Here is a 16,488-nt window from a genome sequence, read left to right as displayed (position 1 = left end):
ATTTTTAGTAGTAAAAAATGAGTTTCATGCACAATACAATCTTTGTCTTGATTTCCGGACTTTTTTTAGTTCTTGAATGCCAGTTTCAGACACTCAACCAGGATGGCAGTCTGAGAAAGCGAATCATAAGACCATTCCTAGTAGTAAAAAAGTTTTTAGACTATTCAGTACAAATTTGGACTTTCACAAGTCTTGGATGTTCAGTTTTAAACTATAAAACGATTTTTTAAATGGAAATTTGGAGGACTGTATTTTCCTTAGGAAACGTTTTTCAGAAAAATGACATAATGCAAGTCAACTTATTTTTTGATTGTCAATGGTGAATTATTGACACTTAAAACTGGACCACCCTGTATAATATTATTCTATCAAGGGAGTAAATAAAACGGTTATTTTATCACTAGCACAATTACTGCTCCCTTGTTCAGCTAGAGTGGTTATGAAAATAGTTTTTCGTCTTTGAAACCGTAAACTAGTTTTAGGGGTCAAACCCTAATCTAATTTTATGTGAATTAACTTTATCCGTACCAAACCACCCCACTCAACGCACACCTACATTATAAACCCCGAATAGCGACCTATAAATCCTGATTTGTTTTGAAACCTAATTTTCCTCTGCCGTTCCGTCGTTTTAGCACCTTTCGCAACTTTCCTTTCATAAACTTTAAATTAGATTCTGCCATAGTTAGATGCACGAGTAAAAGTGGAAGCTTTTTATTGCCATTTCGGCAATTTGAAACTTCTTGTCAAGCCCAGGTACCGAAACGTTTAATGCCGGTAAATATAGTCGTTTTGCATATTTTTAATTTCGCATTTCGCGAATATAAAGTGGTGGGATTATTACGGAAATTGTTCGTTTTCCTGGTTGGAGAGAGCGTTGTTCAACTCTGGCAGAGTTGTAATTAGTAGTTGAGTAAATGGGAGTTGTCAGCTTAAATACTTCAACTTGAAATTGTAATTATTTACATACGAAGCAACCAATTTTCTATTCCTGGACGTGGTAGGTAATCTGGTCATGTTTGGCCAATCCGACTGATAATCTGAAACTGGGAATATAAAGGTTTCATTATTGCTAACATCGTTGTAGGATAAACTTGGTTAAACTGTGAACGTGAGCAAAATTTCAATAATCAACCTTTCACAAACCACACGTAGGTCAAATCCTAATTAGGGTACAGCGACTATTTTCTCGATTATGGCCTTAAGGGGAAAAACCTATTAAATCGTACCCACACACAATACCGTCGACATGGAATTTTCATTTTAGATTCATGTTTCAGAGAGTCTATTGAAACCCTCTAATATCGAGTGAATTTTCATTTATGCAGATTGAATTTATACCTTTAGGCTTCAACCAGAACAGCGTTACAAAATAGCGCAGTAATTGAACATTAAAAATGCTCATATTAAAATGTGATATACATTTCTAAAGGAGGTTGCTTAGTGGGGTAATTATGAAATGGAAATTTACAAGTTTTTAGAAATGTACATATCAAAAATCAAACAAAAGTAGGATTGCGTTACAACCTCACAAATTTTCAGTGTTTTCAAAGCATAAAATGTTTTAATACTATTTTGAGATGCGATTGAGAATCATTTTTGAAATAGCATCAAAAACCTCAAATACCAGAAAACCTTTTAAAAACGCTACCAAAAGTTTTTAGTTCCACCACCAAAAAAATAGCCATAAACAGAAATATAACAATGGCGTCTTTGGATAACAAAACTTACCAAACTGCGTTTACATAAGCTCTAAGTGACAAATTATCTTCTATCTAACCAGTAGTTGAAGCATTCCTTCCAAGGCTTGCTATTTTTTCAGTTTTGGCTTTTACTGTGCTGTAGTTTACTAGTTTTTGTATTGTTTAATGAAAAAAACTTTTTTTTTATGTTATGAGAAACTACTACTGTACCAATGATAAACTGGAGGAATTCGGACACGTAAAATTTCATAACGAAACGTCACTCGAAAAATACGTCTTTCATTATAACTTTTAAATTGGAAACAAATTGAAATTTTTATTGAGAAATCCCGTTCGCCGTACGGGAAGAGAAAACTAGGAAACTTTTTATTATTGCCATTTAAAATTCCCCACTCCCGTGGAAAGTTAGCGCTTTTTCCATTTTTCGTCGAATAAAATAAGTAACGAAATCGCACCTCGCTTCTAAATTTGTATCGATCCGGCGACGAGCTAAATTATATTTTCTATTACAGAAAAAGAAAGTTTTCAGTTCGAAAGTTTCAGTATTTTCCGTGGACCGGGGCCCCGGCGACAAAAGCCATGAATCTGAACTTTTTAATTTCGTTACGACGGAACTTCAACGGCATATTCAATTTTCATTTACTTACTGCCAAAAGAAAGGTTAAAATTAAATGACCAACTTTGTGAGAATGTCTGAGACCTCTAATTGCAAATGATATCATTCTACAAGTGTCTTAATCTTCCCAGAGTTATTTTAAATTGTCAGAGGTTGCCAGGACCATTTTAGAAATTCCATAGACTTCTAAATTCTTTTGAGAACCTTCTAAAAAGTGCCAGAAGCCTGTACAAGTGTCTTAAACCTTGCCAGAGGTGTTTTAAATTTTCAAAGACCTCTGAGACCGTTTTGAATGTACCAAAGACCTCTAAAGGCTACTGAGAACTTTCTGAAAAGTTCCAGAGTCCTGTACAACTGTCTTAAACTTTCCCAGAACTGTTTTAAATTGCTAGAGGCCTCTACAAGTATCTTAAACCTTTCCAGAGTTCTTTTAAATTGTCAAAGGCTTCTGAGGCCGTTTTGAATGTGCCAAAGACCTCTAAAGGCTACTGAGAACTTTCTGAAATATTCCAGACACCTCTACAACTGTCTTAAACCTTCCCAGAACTGTTTTAAATTGCTAGAGGCCTCTCCAAGTGTCTTAAACCTTTCCAGGGTTATTTTAAGTTGTCAGAGGCCTCTAAGACCGTTTTGAATGTGCCAAAGACCTCTAAAGGCTACTGAGAATTTTATGAAAAGTTCCAGAGCCCTCTACAACTGTCTTAAACCTTCACAGAACTGTTTTAAATTGCTAAAAGCCTCTACAAGTGTCTTAAACCTTTCCAGAGTTATTTCAAATTTTCAGGGGCCTCTGAGACCGTTTTGAATGTGCCAAAGACCTCTAAAGGCTACTGAGAACTTTCTGAAAAACTTCATAGCCCTCTACAACTGTCTTAAACCTTCCCAGAACTGTTTTAAATTGCTAGAGGCCTCTACAAGTATCTTAAACCTTTCCAGAGTTATTTCAAATTTTCAGGGGCCTCTGAGACCGTTTTGAATGTGCCAAAGACCTCTAAAGGCTACTGAGAACTTTCTGAAAAACTTCATAGCCCTCTACAACTGTCTTAAACCTTCCCAGAACTGTTTTAAATTGCTAGAGGCCTCTACTAGTGTCTTAAACCTCTCCAGAGTAATTTTAAAATGTCAGAGGCCTCTGAGACCGATTTGAATGTGCCAAAGACTTCTAAATGCTACTGAGAACTTTCTGAAATATTCCAGAGCCCTCTACAACTGTCTTAAACCTTCCCAGAACTGTTTTAAATTGCTAGAGGTCTCTACAAATGTCTTAAACCTTTCTAGGGTTGTTTTAAATTGTCAAAGGCTCTGAGACCGTTTTGAATGTGCCAAAGACGTCTAAATTCTACTAAAAACTTTCTGAAAAGCTTCAGATCCCTCTACAACTGTCTTAAATCTTCCCAGAACTGTTTTAAATTGCTAGAGGCCTCTACAAGTATCTTAAACCTTTCCAGAGTTATTTTAAATTGCCAGAGGCCTCTGAGACCGATTTGAATGTGCCAAAGACTTCTAAATGCTACTGAGAACTTTCTGAAATATTCCAGACACCTCTACAACTGTCTTAAACCTTCCTAGAACTGTTTTAAATTGCTAGAGGTCTCTACAAATGTCTTAAACCTTTCTAGGGTTGTTTTAAATTGTCAAAGGCTCTGAGACCGTTTTGAATGTGCCAAAGACGTCTAAATTCTACTAAAAACTTTCTGAAAAGCTTCAGATCCCTCTACAACTGTCTTAAATCTTCCCAGAACTGTTTTAAATTGCTAGAGGCCTCTACAAGTATCTTAAACCTTTCCAGAGTTATTTTAAATTGCCAGAGGCCTCTGAGACCGATTTGAATGTGCCAAAGACTTCTAAATGCTACTGAGAACTTTCTGAAATATTCCAGACACCTCTACAACTGTCTTAAACCTTCCTAGAACTGTTTTAAATTGCTAGAGGTCTCTACAAATGTCTTAAACCTTTCTAGGGTTGTTTTAAATTGTCAAAGGCTTCTGAGACCGTTTTGAATGTGCCAAAACCGTCTAAATTCTACTAAAAACTTTCTGAAAAGCTTCAGATCCCTCTACAACTGTCTTAAATCTTCCCAGAACTGTTTTAAATTGCTAGAGGCCTCTCCAAGTGTCTTAAACCTTTCCAGGGTTATTTTAAGTTGTCAGAGGCCTGTGAGACCGTTTTGAATGTGCCAAAGACTTCTAAATTCTACTGAAAACTTTCTGAAAAGCTTCAGAGCCCTCTACAACTGTCTTAAACCTTCCCAGAACTGTTTTAAATTGCTAAAGGCCTCTCCAAGTGTCTTAAACCTTTCCAGGGTTATTTTAAGTTGTCAGAGGCCTCTGAGACCGTTTTGAATGTGCCAAAGACCTCTAAATTCTACTGAAAACTTTCTGAAAAGCTGCAGAGCCCTCTACAACTGTCTTAAAACTTCCCAGAACTGTTTTAAATTGCTAGAGGCATCTACAAGTGTCTTAAACCTTTCCAGGGTTATTTTAAGTTGTCAAAGGCTTCTGAGGCCGTTTTGAATGTGCTAAAGACCTCTAAATGCTACTGAGAATTTTCTGAAAAGTTTCAGAGCCCTCTACAACTGTCTTAAACATTATAAGATTTTCGCCCAAACAATTACGAAAAAGCAAACAACATCGATACCGTTTAGAAAACTGAGCCTTGGGAGGCGGGTATAAAATTTACTGCCGCCGCCAAATTTTCCGTTTTATGGTTTTGCGGTTCTCTGGCTGTACGCAACCGGAGAAACTTTATATCCTTTATTCTATCCAGATGTCTGCGGTTGAGCGAGGCTCTCGAGAATATGCCTTTGACGAAATTAGAACTCGCACTGTTCTTAATAAGGATAAACCGCTGGAGATATGAAGAATATATGTGTGTGCAGGCGGGAGAAAGAGGGGGCGGCAAAATCTGGAAATGGAATATAACGGAAAGCGCCGCCTGATCCAAAGCCCCATAAACAATCCTCGTGGGGGGTTTAAGCTGTCGGAAATTGGCTGTGCGCAGTTTTATCCCGTCTTCTGTTAAATGGGTTTCATTATTTACGCAAATCTTTCCTTTTATGGTGTCTTAATAATAAATGTAACAACTCCACCTACTACTAAGATAATTTTGATTTAATCCTGAAAAACAAGTTTACCTGGAAGTGTTTCTAACTTTGGTTCATATCGGATGAAGATAGGAAATTCATATTGGATCAAGCATGAGGAGCCTTAATTATCCTAAAAAGTGGTGAAATTGATGAGAAAAGATCGAAACAATGAATCTTGGGAGCAGTAGATAACAGAACTAATTGATATTAATTTTTTGAAACTGTCGTTTTTGATAATAAAATACAATCTTCCTCAAAGACGGTATGTTTTTTGAAACATTACCAAAAGTAATTTTTGATGTAGAATACTTCAAGGCTTTAGAAAAACGTTCTAAAATGCCCAGTTTATTTCTAGTGACGTAGTAGTTAAAGTTAAAAAAAAACATTGGCAACCCAAAATTTCCGCCAAAGGTTTATGAAAAATCAATCGATTTACACTTAAAAAACTGCGTTTCCTAGGAAACTAATCCTGGAAAAGTTGCTCTCAGTACGACAAACGGTTCCGGAGATATAACTAAATATTTAACTTGACATGATCTATCTTGAAAAAGAAGTGGCATTTAAGAAGGTATGTTTATAAGAACTTTGTTTCATATGACACCCTAGTAAAACTAAATTGAGGATATTAGGGGTAACACAAGTAAATCAATCGAACAATTTTCTTGCGTAAAGTCTCTACAAATACATTAGAGCAATATGTGTAAAAATTTGGTTAGCATGAATAAAAATTCAAGCATGACAGAATAAGTTTGAGCCTTTCAACATATGATAAAATAAGCGAAACATGTTTTGATAATGATTTTTTCCATCGGTAAGGTTGAAACGGTTACCAACGTCTAAAACAGTACTATTTGTAGTAGAGCCCATCCCTACTTAAGATTGTCGTACGTCTAATAAGACAATGACATTGTACAGGGTGCTGCATTTTCGATGGTTTTACGGGGTACAGAGAAAAAGGTAATAGATAGAAAAAAAGTAGCATACGTGTTCTGATCTTTTTTTCTGAGCTGAGATGACTGGCGATGAGTGGGCTGAGCAAACTTCTCTTGTTTCAAAGATACGGGGGCTTTTGAAAATTGGTCATTTTGGAACCTCCTCTGTATTTCATTTGCTATTAAAGTTATCAAAAAAATAAAAAACGGTTTCCGGTAGAAGTTTTGACGTAGAATCCAATGGCGTATTCAGTTTTTTTCTATTACGTTTAGTTTCTGACATATGACAGTAAGTTATATTTTTTTTAAATGGAACACCCTTTATATTTTTAGTTCATTTAATTCTGTTGATTTTTACTTTTTCAACGGTGTATTAAAACATACAGTGCGTTTTTTTTAACGCGCAACATAGGATTTCACGTGTTAAATTTTTAAGCCCATGTTAGACCATGTTATTTTGGAACTACAAGTATAAAACTTGACGGGTGGCTATTTCGTACCCTGAAGCTTAAGTAAATTTACCAATTCGGCCTAAAAAGTGTTAAAAAACTTGCAAAAAATCATCTTTTTTCGAAAAGGTTTTATCGTTTCATACTCCCTGTATGTATTGTTGTTCTTTGTTGTTTTTGATACTGGCATGGCAGGTAGCAGGTAAAATTTGGCGTAGAAAGTAAAACAGGGTGATCATTAACTTTATATCAAGAAAGTTAAGAACAAAAAAAGTATTTTAACTGAACAATCACTTTAAGTGAATTGTTCAAATTGACCTCCGTTTGAAGCCAAACAGTATATTCCAAACAATCATAAAATTCCCTTTTGACGTTCAAAAGATGTCGGGTCGTGATGCAGTCAAAATAAGTCACTTTACCTGCTACCTGCCCTGCCAGTATCAAAAACAACAATGCATACAGGGAGTATGAAAGGATAACATCTTTTCGAAAAAAAATGATTTTTTCCAGTTTTAAATCACTTTTTAGACCAAATTGGTAGACTTACTTAAGCTTCAGGGTACTAAAGACACACCCGTCAAGTTTTATACTTGTAGTTCCAAAATAACATGGTCTAACATGGGCTTAAAAATTTAACACGTAAAATCCTATGTTGCGCGTTAAAAAAAACGCACTGTATAAGTTTGTAAGCGTTAATCTTGGTAATTAGAAAAAAAGCGTTTCCTTAACAAAAAAGTGCTAAATAATATGTATAAAAATACCCACAATTGAAATAAAATTTGGCTATGTTCATATTAACATGTTACATGTCGTTTATAAACAGTTTTTTCAACTTTTACCTTAAAATCAGTAGAAAATTGAAATGGCCACTTTTCTTATTAAAGTGACGGTAGAACTGTTTGTGACTTAGATTTTTAATAAGATTTATTAAAAATATTTAATTTTCTGATGTGTTAGTTTATTTAATTTCCGATTTTGTTTGGTATTTTAGATATTGGCCATTTTTTAGCTTAGCAAAGGTCTTTTTTTAAAATAACAGGATTAACCTCTACAAACTTATATGTTGTAATACACCGTTGAAAAGGTAAAAATCAACAGAATTAAATGACGTAAAAATATATAGGATGTTCCATTTAAAAAAATGTAACTTACTGTCATATGCAGAAACTAAACAAAATATAAAAAAACTGACTACGCCATTGGATTCTACATGAAAACTACTACCGGGAACCGTTCTTCCTTTTTTGATAACTTTAAGAGCAACTGAAATACTGAAGAGGTTCAAAAATTACCAATTTTCGAAAACCCCCCGTATCTTTGAAACAAAAGAAGTTTGCGCCGCCCACTTTTCGCCGGTCATCTCAGCTCAGAAAAAGAGATCAGAACACGTATGCTACTTTTTTTCTATCTATTACCGTTTTCTCTGTACCCCGTAAAACCATCGAAAATGCAGCACCCTGTACAGTAAAACTTCCGGTTTGGAGGCTTTTGTCATTAGCTTTCAGAACTTAAGATGTTATTAACAAGTGGTTCATACTTAACTTTAATAACATAAATATTAATTCATACAGTGAACCAAACAATCAAGATTGTTGAATATTACAACTTCTATCCATCTGTTGTACACAGTTATAATAAAAACAGCCCGTCAATTTTCCCAACGAAAACAATTTGAGTTATATCAAAGCCACCGGACAAACCATCTATCCACTAGCAACCAATTTTAGCGGCTTTTCGCTAAATCTCGAAATCGTGAAGGAGAATAATAGACTTTTGATTGAATCGGCACGTTCTTAAAATAAATTTGAAACAGATTTAGAGAAATAAAGGACTCTATTTCGCGCGCCACGGTCGCAATCCCGAATTTATACGGCTCCCTGGCAACCGATCGTGACCTCAATATGCCATAAACTTGAAAGGCGAAAAAATCACTTTTCGGTTCGTATATTATGCGTGTGTCTAATGCAAAATGAACCACCGCACAAAGACTGGTTTCCTAAAAAGAATCCGTATACTTTATGTAGTCATCAAACGAAAGAAAACAGTAAATTTGGAGTAAGGAGTCATCTGCGCAAAAGTAATCAGCAACACTCGGCGCAGTTTTTTTGCTGGTTACGAGGGAAAGTTTAGGGATTTACAGCACGTTGCATTAATAGAAGTTTGAGGCAACGTTAGAGCTGTAGAGAAACAGTGACTGCTGTTATTTACGGCCGCTTTTCATTTTTGTAATGCCGCCGCGCGCTGCATGAAAGCAACTTTCGGAGATTTATGGGCCCGTTGTTGTGTTTGGGGTTTGTACTATTCGTTGTTTCGTTTAGGGGATTAAGTGTGCTTAGGGCTTAGGAATGTTTTTTTGGAAAGGGTTAATGTTTTAGTTTTTGTTATGCTCAAATAAATTTAGCAAGGGAATTACTATTCAGCGTAATGCAGAAAGTTTAAATTATAATGAGTCAACCAAACTATAGTTGGTTTTCTTAAGCTACGATAATTGGCCAGTGTTATAGATGGTTATTATTAATTTAAACTTAAAAATAAGACAAGAAAAATAAAAATTGAATTCGGAATAAAAAGGACTTTTAGAATCTAACATAAAGACATCAGGACCATATAAAAAAGTAAAGTTGATGATGGTTGCGCAAAAACGAAATGATTTAATCAAATCTGTATCTCTAACCTTTTTCGAGATCCCCATAGTGGCCCTCCTTATCCTGGACACACTGTATTTTTTGACCTATTCACCAACTGTAATTTCTTTTCTTTCAAAAATCAGATATTGATTTATTTTAGTTACATTCAAATCGTCCGCCTAAGCGAAGATTTACTGTCTACATTGATGTATAAAATTGTCTACTTAAAATTGTATATTTTGACCTGTTTGTGCTTTTGTCTCAATTTTTGAATGTTTTTCATAAAAGACTTCTTTTCGTACAAGTGACTTGTTTCGAAATTTGTCGTAAAAATTCTTTGTTGTTCTGACACAACTTCTGACGACAAGCACTTAAATCAGCTCTTTAGGGTAAAGATTTTCTGATTTTTTTCTACCAATATTCCTGGACTAGATTAAGGACTTATCACACCTTTTCACCTCAGCAAAAATGTTGCCAATTTTATAAAAAAATCATTTCGGCTAACAACTCTGTTAAAAGTCATAAAAGTTAAAGATCTTTGGACATTTCTTAGCATCACTTTCATGAGCTAACTTCTTAGAGCTTCATGGATCTAAGTTTGACAGTTTCAACGTTTAATGACACTTTAGGACATTGTCTTTAGTCACGTGACAGATGTCATTATTGTCAGAATTAGCTTAGAAGTGCCGTAAAGCTATAAATGATCATAATAGTCTATAATTTTATGAGTTACAATTTATGTGATATTTACCGCTCTATGGGCGTAAATTTGATAAATGTGACATTTGTAGACAGTTTAGGACGTTGATTATGTCATATGACAGCTGTCAAAACTGTACAAATTGACTAGAAAGTGTGTAGGGTGTGCTATAGAATATCATAATGATGTATCGTTTTCTTGAGTTACAGTTGAAGCTGTATTCAGAGCTTCATGGATCTAAGTTTGACAGTTTCAACGTTTGATGACACTTTAGGACATTGTCTTTAGTCACGTGACAGATGTCATTATTGTCAGAATTAGCTTAGAAGTGCCGTGAAGCTATAAATTATCATAATAGTCTATAATTTTATGAGTTACAATTTATGTGATATTTACCGCTCTATGGGCGTAAATTTGATAAATGTGACATTTGTTGACAGTTTAGGACGTTGATTATGTCATATGACAGCTGTCAAAACTGTAAAGATTGACTAGAAAGTGTCTAGGGTGTGCTATAAAATATCATAATAATGTATCGTTTTCTTGAGTTACAGTTGAAGCTGTATTCAGAGCTTCATGGATCTAAGTTTGACAGTTTCAACGTTTGATGACACTTTAGGACATTGTCCTTAGTCACGTGACAGATGTCATTATTGTCAGAATTAGCTTAGAAGTGCCGTGAAGCTATAAATTATCATAATAGTCTATAATTTTATGAGTTACAATGTATGTGATATTCACCGCTCTATGGGCGTAAATTTGATAAATGTGACATTTTGTTGACAGTTTAGAACGTTGATTATGTCATATGACAGCCGTCAAAACTGTAAAGATTGACTAGAAAGTGTCTAGGGTGTGGTATAAAATATCATAATGATGTATCATCTTCTTGAGTTACAGTTGAAGCTGTATTTATGGAACTAAGTTTGATCAGTCAAATTATTTTATTTTATACGTTTTCTTCCACGTACTGCACAATTTGGACGTCATTTTCAATACATCCTGTATACTATTATTATTAAATATTCCTAATAAACTTCTAAAATGTATTCATACAACTTTATCTCTGTCGCCTGAAAGTTTGTATCTTTTATTTTTTAAGTCGTTATATTCTGGTTTGTTTCTCTGCAGTCCAACGTTCATGTTAAGCGGTCTCGCTTGTCACCATTTATAAAACTGATTGAAACAATCCCTTATATACTCTAGAAATGCAGTGCTGTGCCTCGTTTAACTCGGGAAAACTGACTATTTACGTCGCTAGTGGCGGATTTAGATTTCGGTTGCACTCTCCCCGGCTTGAACATTTCTGACGGGGAATGTTTTTGCCGGGGAAAAAGCCAAAGTTAAACTTCCCGACGTAAAATCGGAATAAATATTCGGCAAATTTGAGCGGCGCACTTCAAGAAAAGACCTGCATCTGACGGGCGCCGTTTTAGCTGTTGCTCAACTAAAATATATTCCTTCGTTCGCCTTCACGATAGATTCGTGCATGATAAAAGAATTTCCAATTCCAATGGGAGAAAAGGAAAAAAAAAAACGTCTGCTCGTTGAAGTAACGTAATTTCAAAGTAAAATCTTTAACGAGCTTATTCAAAAAAAAAGGCAAAGAGTTCTATGCCATGTTAATAATTGTTTCCGCCATTACATCACAAAGAAAACATGGAAAAACGCAGTCGAGCTATCATAACAACTTAAAATTGCCGCTTTTTACCTTGGAACATTAAACTTTTAGTTGGAAGTTTTTAAGCGGAAGCTTCTTCGACTTCGTCTACCAAAGAATTCGTAACAGCGGACGTGTCTTTTGCGGTGTACAGAACTGTTCAGACGCGTCCACGAGTTTGGACTTTTAATGAGGCCTTAATCTTGACTATTCTAGTTTTTCTCCCCAAAGGAAACCGCCAAACTTAGAATAACTTTCTTCTTTAATGCTCTCACTGCGAGAAAAGAATGAATTTTGCGTTATTTGTTTTCAGGATAGTATCCATTAATCATAAGATATAATAATCATCGTAAAACGTAAAGTGAACTTCTTTTTAACTAAATATAACAATTAAAAATACAGATTCTTTCAAAATATCTCAAAAACGTCATTCAAATATCTTGACGAATCAGAATAACCCTAAAGTCAGCTCTTTCTCTGAGCCATTAACTACATTAGAGGCCGGAGTCTATTTTCGCCCTAAAAGTAATTTCCTTTATATTCAACGGGGAGAATGTCGAAATCCGAAAAGTCAAACAAAAGAACCGACCAAAACGGTCGGACGCGTAACTTCTTAATGCAAAAGTTCCCGCTTTGAAGTCTGTTATTGTTTTGGCAACTCCGAAGGAATTATAAGTGTTTCTCCGGGGCCCCGGAGTCTATTTAAGCGTGGGGGGATCGGTCCCGTTGTTTCCATATTTATTGCCATCAACCTCAAATCCTTGACCTAGTTTTGTATTTTTTTTTTGGTTTGGGGGTCGGATTAAGCCGTTGTGTGTTTTAACGCTATCAAGAAGGGTGGAGCAATGATGCCAACCTCAGATTACTGGAAATCTTCTTTCTAATGAAAAGCTTTGTTTTTCACCAAACGTGATCCACGAACAAATTTTAGGATTACGGGTTGATTTAATAAACTGTAGCCCAGTTTTTTCCGTGGCAATTTCAACATCAATACGGGAGTTTTTAATTAAGAGATGCGTTACAGTTAATCTGAAGCCTTAAACAGGATTTCGATCTAAATCTATTAAAGAGAAAATACTAAACAACACTATGTAAAAATAAAGACATAATTCCTAATTCTACTTATTTCAGTAAATACAGGGTTAATTTTTAGAACGTGACCAGCTGTAATGGCTTTATTATTAAATTTTTGTAGAAGATTTTTGCATACATTTTTTCTACGTGCAATCAAGAACTTTGCAAATCGCAAACAAAAATCGCATTACGTTCTTTTAAATGTAACACTACATATATTTTTACACATCTAGTTTTCAATTTCCATGCAAATTTTTCTTTTTAATAATATGCAGGAAGTATTTGAAATTTTGAAATTAAGATAAATTTGATAACGCTATACAGTGCGTTTTTTTTAACGCGCAACATAGGATTTTACGTGTTAAATTTTTAAGCCCATGTTAGACCATTTTATTCTGGAACTGCAAGTCTATAACTTGACGGGTATGTCTTTAGTACCCTGAAGCTTAAGTAAGTCTACCAATTTGGTCTAAAAAGTGATTAAAAACTGGGAAAAAATCACTTTTTTTCGAAAAGATTTTATCGTTTCATACTCCCTGTATGCATTGTTGTTCCTTGTTGTTTTCGATACTGGCAGGGCAGGTAGCAGGTAAAGTGACATATTTTGACTGCACCACGATCCGACATCTTTTGAACGTCAAAAGGGCATTTTATGATTGTTTGGAATACTGTTTGGCTTCAAACGGAGGTCACTTTGAACAATTCACTTATAAAAATACTTCTTTTGTTCTTAACTTTCTTGATATAAAAATGATCACCCTGTTTTACTTTCTACACCAAATTTTACCTGCTACCTGCCGTGCCAGTATCAAAAACAACAAAGAACAACAATGCATACAGGGAGTATGAAACGATAAAACCTATTCGAAAAAATATGATTTTTTGCAAGCTTTTTGACACTTTTTAGGCCGAATTGGTAAACTTACTTAAGCTTCAGGGTACGAAATAACCACCCGTCAAGTTTTATACTTGTAGTTCCAAAGTAACATGGTCTAACATGGGCTTAAAAATTTAACACGTGAAATCCTATGTTGCGCGTTAAAAAAAACGCACTGTATTTTTAACCCTAAGTAGACCAGGATACTTGTAGAGACCTTTGGTTCGTTTTAAAAGCTTTTCAGTAGCATTTAGAGGTTTCTGAAATATTCAAAATGTTCCTAGAGGCCTCTGAAAGTTTAAAATAGTTATGGAAAGGTTTAAGACAATTGTAAAGGGCTCTGGCACTTTTTAGAAGATACTCAGTTGCATTTAGAGGTCTCTGACAATCTCAAAATGGTTCCAGAGGGCTCTGGCAATTTATAATAATTTTAAGAATATTTAAAACACTTGTATAGGCTTCTGGCTCTTTTTAAAAGGTTATAAATAGCATTTAGAGGTTTATGGAACTTTCAAAATAGTGCTAGAAGCCTCTGGTACTTTTTAGAAGGTTCTCAGTAGCATTTAGAGGTGTTCTAGAGGCCTCTGGCAATAGGACACCTATTTTTGGTTAATTCAGAAACATTTTATGTATAATGTTCTATACTGGTAGAACAGTTTTGCAGATATTTGACATTTCAAGAACAAGTGTACCTTTTGAAAGACAATTTGTAAAAAAGCGTATTGCCATAATAATTATGAAAGACATAAACTTACGAAGGCGTAGAAGGGCCACATTTTTCTTAATTTTTTACTTCAAACTCAGAAATTAACTAAATTCCGACAAATTCCGATTTTGGTTCGAAGAGTGTTTTTGCAATGTTGACAAATTAACAAATTCTACTAATTAAGATCAAAGAGTGTTTGCAATGTTGCCAAACTGACTAATTTTACTAATTTAGGTTGAAGAGTATATGCAATGTTATCAAACTGACAAATTTTACAATTTTGGTTTGAAGAGGGTTTCCAACCTGTCCAAACTGACAAGTTCAACTAATTTCTTTGAAGTGTGTTTGTTTGCAATGTTGCCAAATTAACAAACTCTCCTAATTTAGATCGAAGACTGTTTCCAATGTTGCCTAACTGACAAAATTTGGTAATTTGGTTCAAAAGTGTCCTTGCAATGTTATCAAACTAACAAATTCTACAATTTTGGTTCGAAAGAGTGTTTGTAATGTAACCGAACTGACAAGTCCGACTAATTTCTTTGAAGTGTGTTAGCAATGTTGCCAAAGTTAACAAATTTTACTAATTTGCTTCGAAGAATGTTTGCAATGTTGCCAAACTGAAAAATTTTGTCTAATTTGGTTTGAAGAGCTTTTGCAATGTGACAATGTAAATTCTGAGTTGGAAGTCGGAATTTAACTAAATTCCGAGGAATTTAAGAAAAAAAATGTTTGTGGCCCTTCTACGCCTTCGTATAAACTTCATATAGTCTGAACTGTCTAAAATTCAGTTGTCAAAGTGTATTTTTTGTAATAAATCACCGTAATGTCTCATTTTCAGATATAGTAATAATTTACCTGTAATTCTAGGAGAGCTTTTAATTTTAAGCATCAATTTAAAAAAATCTAAGAGTTTATGCGAATTCAGGATATGCAGGCATTTATTCTTATTTATTTCAAAAACTATCAATTTTCAAGCTGTAGTTTAAGGAAATCTGATGGAAACACATGATAGCCCATAATCATCAAAATGAAACTTACCAGAATTCTCCCCCGAACTTCCGGTGCCTAACAAAACGTCGATGCCTCCGTCCGACAGAATGTCCGCGTCTTGAGTGTAAATTGAAAAGGACGAGTCTTCTTGCAGTCTGGCCAACATAACCGCCAAACTATTCCTAAGAGAACACAGATTTAATTGCAGAAAATAAGAGAAAAACCCTGTCAAGACTCCATGATGATGGACATGATATGCTGCAGTGCTTTGGTTTATTTACCATCTTTATGTAGTAAGTGAGAGTTTCGCTTTTATATCCCGTAGGAATATAGGACAGAAGGGTTGGTATCCTACGAAAAGTTTTTCACAATGACGATCGAAACAATGAGGATAATCTTCTATGTGCGTTAAACGTTGTGTGTAAGATGGTAAACCTTTGAGCAAAACATAATCTTTATCTTTCGGCCCTCTGTACGTAAACTACAATTTTTTTCCCGTAATAAAAAAATTAAGTGGCATTCTAAGTCGAAACGAAGTGAGATAAACTCTCGAAAAATGATTAGCAATTCCCTAAGGAATGGAGAAAGTTACCTGTCGAGATCATCGGGCTCCTTGAGCTGCAACGTGACGTTGCCATCGGAAGCTGTGGAATACATAAAAACGGCATGGCTGCCGGTATAGGGCTGGAGGGGCACCCGGACTCCGGAGAATTCGTGCACGGCCTGCAAAAAAGCAACATTTTAAAAATTCAAATTTTTTCCTCAGAAATATTTATAAAGCGGCAGTAAGTCGTTCGTTGAAATTACTAAAACGACAGTCCTGCATATTAAACCAATTTGGTTGGATTTTTTTTTGGGTATATTTTTGTGTCATCAGAACAAGAAGGAGCCATCACTTTTTTCAATTATTAACAAGTAATGTCTAACAATTGACTTTTGAATGTAAAACTTAAAGTGTCAAATTTTAAATTCAGTAAAACAGTCAGATGACCCTGAAAAAAAAAAAAATAAATAAATACAGTTTTAAACTTGAAAATTGTCTGGGACGTCAAATTGAAGCTGTCAATGT

At 34.9% G+C, this 16,488-nt stretch overlaps 1 protein-coding gene across 5 annotated transcripts in view; it reads right to left on the bottom strand.

Annotated features, from left to right (window-relative positions):
• The window catches only part of LOC145724137 (uncharacterized), a 193,424-nt gene that overhangs the window by 36,851 nt on the left and 140,085 nt on the right, over positions 1 to 16,488 (bottom strand). For all 5 annotated transcript variants that reach the window (XM_081972241.1, XM_081972239.1, XM_081972240.1 and 2 more), the window contains exons 3-4: positions 16,012 to 16,142; positions 15,468 to 15,601 (exon numbers count right to left, since the gene is read on the bottom strand). In XM_081972241.1, coding sequence (XP_081828367.1) covers positions 15,468 to 15,601; positions 16,012 to 16,142 — 265 coding nt within the window. The remainder of the gene's footprint in view (positions 1 to 15,467; positions 15,602 to 16,011; positions 16,143 to 16,488) is intronic.

Source organism: Ips typographus, linkage group LG2, assembly GCF_016097725.1.
Source record: "Ips typographus isolate SLU linkage group LG2, UJ_Ityp_2.0, whole genome shotgun sequence".
In the NCBI taxonomy this organism is placed as follows: Eukaryota; Metazoa; Arthropoda; class Insecta; order Coleoptera; family Curculionidae; genus Ips; species Ips typographus.
This window is presented reverse-complemented; position numbering and strand designations above follow the sequence as displayed.